Raw genomic sequence first — 8,884 nt, 5'->3', positions numbered from 1 at the left:
TCTGGAATTTCACTGTAACTGTTCTACTTCTATTGGCTTCAAATGGTTTGTTCAGAATGGAAATTTCGGGTTGTCACACTAAGCCCCCAATCAAACAAGAACATAACATAAGGTCAAACCAAATATTCTCATGCTATAAGATCTTAATTATGTACACCATGCTACATATACTAAGCAACTACAATAATGATGTCAATCTCATATAAGGAAAACCCTAGGCTAGCAGACATCATGTAATCAGACAATTCTATCATGTAATTCCAGAAGATCTCTAGCCTAGTACTCTCTATCATGTAATTCCGGAAGATCCCTAGCCTAGTACTAACATGTTGTTCTAACATATCACAATATCAAATAATCGTATGGTACTTTGGGGTCTACTTATTGGCTCCAGTTGATCGTACACTTTGCATCCTCCTTTACTTATTTTGAAAACCTCAAATCCAAATTGAAAAAATAAAAAAACGTGTCACACAATTGCAAAGCCAATGAAAGATTTAACAACAAATCACAGGTACTAAGGTTTTATCAATAAATCACAAATCGAAGAACTACAGAAGTAGGTAACTGTAAAAAAAAACCTAATCAGTTTTCTCCTTCTTCTAAATTTATTCCAAAAATTTAATCGCCGTTTTTGAAACCTAATCGACAAGATCAGATGTCAACTTTTTGGAATAATTAATCACAGAAATCTCAAGTAAGAAGAAAATGCTTCGCGATGTCCTAGAAAGATGTTGATGGATTAGCGTTTCTATTGTCGTACCAGTTGAACTCGTTTTAGGGCATGTCGGAGAAGATACGTGTATGCTAGACCTAGATGTAGACAAGCAGGATGAAAGGAATATATATATATATATATATATATATATATATATATATATATATATATATATATATATATATATCATATACCTATATGTGAAACCCTTTTTTGCAAGATTAAGGAGTCCACGTCTTTGAGCAGTTTCCCCACCGACTATCCTCAATGCCTCCGTCACCTGGAGCTAAGCTGCCTTTTTGTGTACTTAAAATCATTTCCACCCAAAATAGTAACACACTGGGATTTAAGAAACGACGTCGTTGACAAAACTTCCCACCGACCACTCCTCAAGACTCCGTCATTCGGTGGTAAGCTGGTTGCTTGGCTGGTTAATCACGCCTCCGTCATCCAAAGGTAAGCTTCATGCTTGCCTGCTTAAAATCCCTTTAGCCCTACATCGGCCGCCGTGACACTATGATTCCAGAAGCAAACATCATTTCGCTGCTGATGAAGCGGCTTACCACTCTTGGATACCCTTTTAACGCCACCTCCCCTTGATTGCGGCTGAGTCACTCTTTTGACTTCCTCTTCACGCCAACTCCATTGTTATATATATATATATATATATATATATATATATATATATATATATATATATATATATATATATATATATATAGCAAACAAGGATCAATTGAGAGAGGCAATGTATGAGAATTTGTGGAGGTTTAGGCTCTGCATATGAACGTGAGAGTAGATGATGAGAGGGCATTTTAGTGTTTGAAAAAAGTAATTAATTTTGTCCATCTGGGTTCCACCCTTTTGGGTGGGACTAAATTTACCATTTTTAGTCACATTGACCATATTCTTGTTCCATTGACTTTTTGTTCAATCCATACCAATCACTATATTAGCATGTTTTGTTATGTTCAATCCTGTTCTGTTCTACCTGCCAAACAGTACCTAAAGGATTATCCATCGTAATTGCATTATTGAGAACTATTTATGAGGTATAAATTAGCAATTAGTTCTAGCTCTTGAAAGAAATGAGATTTTGTTGGTAAGTTAAGTGTTTTGAATATCGTTTTTGGCTATTTCAGCATCAATGTCCAATTGCACATCCCAATCTGTGTATTTTGCAAACCTTCCGGACAAAACTCTTGACCCCAATCAAACAACAAATCTGAAACCATTGAGACCCAATCAACTTTTTATCATCCCTACGATAGTTTGTATAGACTTGGTTACTCATATATGTCATTAACACCATAAACATAATAATTACCATAATGTTACATAGAATCAGTCATCACCAACAAAAAAAAAATCAAAAAACCAAAAATAGACAGGACCAACAAGAGATGACCAAATGAATATCACAAAGTTTAAGCCCAACACCTCAAAAGTCTCTCATTCTCTTTTCTTTTATTATCCATGTCTTGTTAAAGAACCATAAAAGAAAAATCAAAAAACTACTAGGATTTTGCTTACAAATTCTAGAGAACAAAGGCTTGATCTCATTCTTGACCTTGAAGATTTGAATCTTTTTCCCACCAAAAGGGAAAGAGGCTCTCTACAGATTTTACTTCCCTCCTTCCTTACAACCTGATTTGGTAGTAGCTTTTCTTCTACCACGGTTTCCAGTTGAGCTGCCCCTGGTTTTTGCAGGTGCAGGCTGGGAAGAACGAGCTGGCAAACTATGCACACCAACCAAAGCAGGGAACCCAACAGCAGGGATTCTACAAAAAACAATCACAAATCAATACAATTTCACTTCAATGGTAGATATGGAGATGAAGAAGATGGATGAAAGTTATAGACGTGACACATACCCAAGAAGAGCACAGCAGACTCCTGCTTGGTTGTGGAAGCATTGTATGCCTTACTACTATGTAATGAAAAACGTAGTGCTTGATTTTCTGCCATGAAACATTGGAGCATCGAACCTAATCTCTTGCATTCCGCTTCATAGTATCTACTTTTCATCTCTAGATCTTTTACGTACATCTTTTTCCTCTCTCGAGATCTTAGAGCCGCATCTTTGTTCCTCAGTTGCCTGAAATAATCATTTGTTACTTACAATTTAAGCAACACTTAAATTGAGATGACAAATGATAACTTCGAATATTGCTAATATGTAATTTGCCGAGATATTGGTAATAGCATACAGATCATGATCGAAATTCGAAATCAAGCATGGAAATTTACAATTTAAGCTAGATCTAGGAAGATACTTCCTTCGACGTTTTTTAAACCCAATACAAAATACGAAAGACTAGTTAATCATAAATACCTTTTACGCTTCTTGTCGAGGGGATCATTGGGATCATCATCGGAATTCTCCTTTTCTTCTTTGTGATCAACGATAGCTTCGTTGTTCTGATCCTCCACCGAATTATCTCCATCAGAAATATCGACAACTTCACCGGATTTTTCGACGTCTAAAGGCGAATCAAGCAAAATATCATGGAAGAACACATCGACCGCATCCTGAACCGAGTTCAACGCATCAGCGTTGTGAATTTCGTCGTCATCGTTTAAAAGCAGCTGTTCGATATCATCGACAGACAAAGGAGACTGGCTGTTGGCGTGATTTGGTGATGAAGTTGGAAGGATAGGGTTAGGGGAGGGATCGGAGAAACTGGCATCAAAGTCAAAGAGGTTATCCCAATCGATTTGCTCTTCCATAGAAAGATTTACATGGAGAGGGGTTGTTTTTTGAAGAAGCTTTGTGAGGGAGGTTATGTATATGGAACAAGGGGCGGAAGGTTCCAGGAAATCAATATTTGGGAATTAGGGATTTTCCGTTTCAATCTTGTTGACGAAGAAACCGCGTGTCACTCATCCAATCAGAATTCAACATTTCATCTTTCAAATAAATTTTGCAACGCCACCAAGCATTTGCTGACCGCATATAGTTAGGGACGTAAACGACCGAACGTTCAATGGACTGTTCGTGAATCGTTTGACGGGAAATTCGCTTATGTTCGTTTATTTAATAAACGAACGAACATTAACACAAATTCTCGTTCGTTTAGTTAATCGAACAAACATGAACAATGATATTGTTCGTTTATATTATTCGTTTACACTTGTTTATATTCGTTCATATAAGTTCTTTTAACGTTCGTTTAGCAAGTTCACGAACAAACATGAACAAGAAAACTCGTTCATTTATCCGTTCGTTTTCGTTTATTTGTTTGGTAAACTTAAACGAAAGAATATGAACAAACCTCGTTCATGTTCGTTCGGTTCGTTTACAGCCCTACACCTAGTTTATCTTTCAATATTTGGAAGACTTGCAAGATGCAAGTGTATGGGGCATTATTTTGCAAGATGTTAAACTTGCATTGCATTTGTGTAGATGCTCTAAGGCTTTTGAACAATGTTTTAAAAACATGGTCGGTTAAATCGGTTGGACCGAAAACCGGAGAAATAAACGGTTCAGCTAGTGCTGATTTTATGTTTATTTTTTGAATTGGAATAAACATTGATTTTTACAAAAATTCGGTTGAAACGGTTAAATTAAATAAAAACATATGAAAATGAATTATAGATTTCTTTGAATAAAAACACATGATAAATGTTATAAAGTTTTTTTAATATGTTTATATTCATCTAAAACTATATTTTGTTTCTGTATTATACTTTATTTTATTTTTGATGTACGTGGATTGATGTAGAACTTACATTTATGTGTTTTTAATGTATTTAGATTAATCTTCAACTTATATTTATTTGTATTTATAATTTATAACTTATGAATGACTTTGTGTGTAGGAAAATACGAAATAAGATGGAAATTATAGAAACTAACTGACGACCGAACCGGTTTAAACCGGTCACCATACCGATTTAACTAAAAAACCGATTTTGAAAACATTGCTTCTGAAAACCCGCTACAATTACAAAATAGGGTAATGTTATTTATTTATTTTTTTAGATTGCAAAACTTTTTTTAGTAAATTTGTACATGGGTTTTTTTTGTCGTAACGTTACCGTATATGAATTCTAGACTTGATTGAAGAACTTCATCGTTTTCATTGTTAGGAGAACCAAAAGTATCGAAGGCAAATAGTATAAATACGTGTTGATTATCTATACACACTTTCTCGAGTTTTGCTACTTTATACAAAACATATTTAAATTAGTTTGTTCTACAATGAAACACACATTCTTCAAGCTTACAAGGTATGAAACATGTTAGATTTTTATCATTTTATTCAAACGTTTATAAATATCTAAAATAATAACAAAATGTTTCATTATTTTTGCAATTAACCTTATTTGTTAAATTTGTCAAATATTACATTAAAAGATAATTTTTAGATAAAAATTTATTACATTTTTATTTACTAAATTTCACATAAAATGCTAAAAGAGTCTTATATTCTAACTTTATAGTCAAATGAGACCATATTAATCTCTCATCATAAAACAAACTTATAAAGGAGAGAAGAAATGATTTAAAAATGAGATAAGCATAAGCGTACACTATCTCAACAAATGATTGAGCAATGTCTTAACAAACCTTTTACAATATGAAACCCCACATTACAACTCTTTTTTCCATGATTAAACCAACAGTAATCAAGCTTCATAGACAAAAAGTCTACCCATTAAGATATTTTCAAACAACAACACTTCATATTATAATCGGACAAATCATCATCTCATACTGCTTGGGGGAAAATGGCATAACGGGTTTTCCCTCAGTATCTCTGTTTCCCTGTTTTAACATAACAAAACCAGTGAAAATGATGATACTATTTGTTATGAGGGCTAATAATGTCAATTTGCATTACTTACTTTTTGAGGTCTTTACCATCCTTGTCCCTGAGCTGCAGTGCAGAAGCGCCTCCACCTTCATTTCTCACATTTTGAGGTCTGAAAATCGATAAAAAGACAAAATGATTTATGATATATATATTTATCAAAAAACTAATAACTTGTCACAGCATCTTATCTTACTTGTCTTTTCGTTCAAATTTCAAAATATATACACCATAAAAGAGTGATTTTTGGTAATTCTTTAATAATTGATTAATAAGTAGCAATAGGATAAAGAGAAAATAATTAATAATTACTGACCCTAAGCATTCTTCATCCACAAAAACTTCAATACAAGGCAGGGCAGGGGCAGGGGCAGCAGTTCTAGCAACAGGTCTCTGTGGAATCTGAAATTTGAAAGAAATATAATTCAATTTGAAGTAAATATGACAATTGAAATAAAGAGAATAATAAATTAATAATACCTTATGTGATGTCCACTTGGCAGGAATCGCATTATTCTCTTTATTTCTATCAGCTCTTCCTCCAAGAGTATTCCAGTTTTTCAACTCCGGCTTTGATGATTCCGGCTGCTGCTGCATTGAGCTCCTCCCCGTTGTCTCTTTATAAACCTTGAATGATGCAGCAGCCCTATCAAAAAGTTTTTTATTTTTTTTATCACAATGTATATGCTAACTGGTTTGAAATAATAATCAAACAGGTTATATCATTTGCTCACCCTTCTTGTTGTTTTTGTCTTTTTCTAGCTATTTCGGAACTTTCCAGAGGCCGATTTCCTAGCAGTTTTAAAAAAAAATTAGTATATTAGTAATAGAAAGAAAGATTTTTTCGCATATACTCATTAAGAAATTCTCACCACTGTCTGCTCGAGCCAAGATGGTTCCAAAGCTTCTGGTAGGTTGACGAGTGTCCGTTGATTCCTCCTAACGATTTTGGATTTTAACATCAATACAAACATTTTATCATATCACACTTCAACAAAAAAGAAGAATTAAAGAACATACTTCAATGGCTTTTGGTCTACTCATCGAACGAACGAAAAACTTCTTGTAAGCTGACTTTAGCTTCTCAATCGGTTGAGCATTCCTGTAGTAAAGTAAGATATATGAAGAAAGAAACAAACATATGATAAGATGGAATGTGTAAAGATAACATGCATACCTTGCAATCCCACACTCGTATATGTCATTTGCAGTTTTGATCTTATTCTTTGACTCCATGTGGGTAGCATATGATATGTAAAAGATGGAATGTATCTCGCCAATTTTATTTGTATCAAGGAAACTATAAACAACTTCAGCATCATCACAATATCCAGCCTGCAAATGCATAGCAGCTTAGTTATTAAACCAAACAAATGTCAAGATTCAAGGATAACCACCAATCCTGAGCGTTTACAGTGATAGTGATAAGAACTTACATACTCCAACCACACTTTAAGATAACGAAGATCGTTCTTATATTGTTCTTCATGCCAAAAGGTTCGCACACATTGTTCAAGGATAACCACCAATCCTGAGCAGTCTCCACCTGGAGGAAAAGCGTCTTGTACCCACTTGATACAACTATACAACGTAATTGAAAGGTTATAATACTCATTTCGGACTTAATTAGGCAAATTCCACATCACAACAACAAAAGATGCAAGTGTAAATGTGTCCAGATTTATCAGAACTTACTCAATCCATGGTTGTAGAGGATCTTCACCTTCATACTCATCAATGGCTTTAATCAGCTTTCTGATAGAAGTTAGAAACAATAATAAGACAATCAATAAATAGTTGAAGGCAAAACGAATGAAGATTTTTTTTTTCTCCAATTTAATCCGGATGTGTATTTCTTTTCGTTCGTTCATTTAGTTATCTTATACCAGTTTCGTCTTCAAAGGAATCAATTGGAGTTTCTTCGATCTTATACTCTGCTCATGTAAATACAATATGAAATACTAAATAATTAAGAAAGATTGTGACCTTCGAGTGTCAATGAGAGAGTTTCTGATTTGAAGATCCGAATTGGATTTGAGGGAATCATTGAGGAGTTTTACGTTGCGTCCTCTCTTCAATGGTCTGACGTTCTCTTTGAAGAGTTCCCACTCGTTACCAGTTTCTTGTTTAGAAGCTAGGAACTCCGTCTCTGGATCCATAACCATGTTTCTGGGATCGACAATGTCCGCCATGGTTGAGAAATTTGAAATTGCAAACCCTAGGTTTTCAACGGTTAGGTTGGGCTCTGAGATATGTTTTCAAAATTTGAAATTATAGCCGAAGATAAAGACAAGGAGCCTATTTTATTGACCACCACAAATCCATTTTGACATCGATCACTCGATTTTTTTTTTTTTCAAAAGTTTTACATGAAACAATTTTTTTATTTTTTTTTATTTTTATTGGAGTTGTGTTCACTTATCATTTACACCAACTTCAACCAACCATTAAAACCAATTATAGATGCCAATAACACAATTACAGAGGCCTATAAAATATTGTTTTCATTCCAATCAATTTTTGAAAAACATCATTTGAATGTTTGGACAGCTTCACACACCAAATATGAAAGTCATACTATATGGTCTCTAAAAACCACTGTTTGGTTGGAATGCAAACACCATTTTAGTGTTAAACAATTATAAATTTAGTGTTTTATAGTTGAAGTTGCTCGGTTTAATAATTTCTAATTTTTTAATTATATATAATTCGTCTAGATCAAATATTTCATAACAATTTTTGTTACATTATATTATTAATTACTTTTTATTTTTTATTACTTAATCTATTTAATTTAAAATTCAAAATAAATATGAATATATTTTATATAAACTTATATCATAAAAAAATAATTTTTAAAAAATTCAAAATAATACATATACGAAAGATTAAAAAAACATTATCATAAGATAGTATTAGCCGTGTTTTTATTTATTAAACAATTAATATCAAATGTTATTTCATAGAAAATGATAGAACTAAAAATTGAAAAATCATAAGGATAATTATATAAAAGATGAGAAAATTTTAGATAAGATATTATTTAATTTTTATAATCGGCTTTTTAAAAATGTTAACCAATAGAAATTGTTTATAACAAAAAAAAAAATCAATAATGGTTGTTGAAAGCATTTCACTACTATTATGGTTTCCAACCTAATTTCAAGTGATATCTCACCTATCACTATTAATAATTGATTTAGGCAATCATGAATTAATAGTATTGAGTGTACTATTAATCAGAACTTCCATTTACAAATACATGGTTATATACATATACACTTCATACATATTCATAGATATCTAACTGATTTCCATTAAAATTATTATAACGTTTCAAAAATATTGA

General features: G+C 32.8%; 2 protein-coding genes across 2 annotated transcripts; both read right to left on the bottom strand.

The window, feature by feature from the left end:
- Positions 1–2,015: 2,015 nt before the first annotated feature.
- BZIP60 (basic region/leucine zipper motif 60) lies at positions 2,016–3,565 on the bottom strand. The gene is made up of 3 exons (XM_079023569.1): positions 3,054–3,565; positions 2,593–2,816; positions 2,016–2,499 (listed from the first exon to the last, which is right to left on the bottom strand). The coding sequence occupies exons 1-3, from the start codon at positions 3,446–3,448 to the stop codon at positions 2,225–2,227; spliced, it is 894 nt and encodes a 297-aa protein (XP_078879695.1). The 5' UTR covers positions 3,449–3,565; the 3' UTR covers positions 2,016–2,224.
- A 1,657-nt stretch (positions 3,566–5,222) lies between these two features.
- On the bottom strand, positions 5,223–7,809 carry BUBR1 (BUB1-related (BUB1: budding uninhibited by benzymidazol 1)). Its single transcript, XM_079023568.1, has 11 exons — positions 7,522–7,809; positions 7,231–7,290; positions 6,972–7,116; positions 6,713–6,870; positions 6,556–6,637; positions 6,408–6,474; positions 6,270–6,327; positions 6,016–6,181; positions 5,852–5,937; positions 5,570–5,647; positions 5,223–5,489 (listed from the first exon to the last, which is right to left on the bottom strand). The coding sequence occupies exons 1-11, from the start codon at positions 7,725–7,727 to the stop codon at positions 5,429–5,431; spliced, it is 1,167 nt and encodes a 388-aa protein (XP_078879694.1). The 5' UTR covers positions 7,728–7,809; the 3' UTR covers positions 5,223–5,428.
- Between the last annotated feature and the right edge of the window lie 1,075 nt (positions 7,810–8,884).

The sequence above is a fragment of the Lactuca serriola genome, chromosome 2 (assembly GCF_051521515.1).
Source record: "Lactuca serriola cultivar US96UC23 chromosome 2, Lser_US96UC23_V15, whole genome shotgun sequence".
Taxonomy (NCBI): Eukaryota; Viridiplantae; Streptophyta; class Magnoliopsida; order Asterales; family Asteraceae; genus Lactuca; species Lactuca serriola.
The sequence above is the reverse complement of the archived record's forward strand: the minus strand, read 5'-3'. Positions and strand labels throughout refer to the sequence as shown.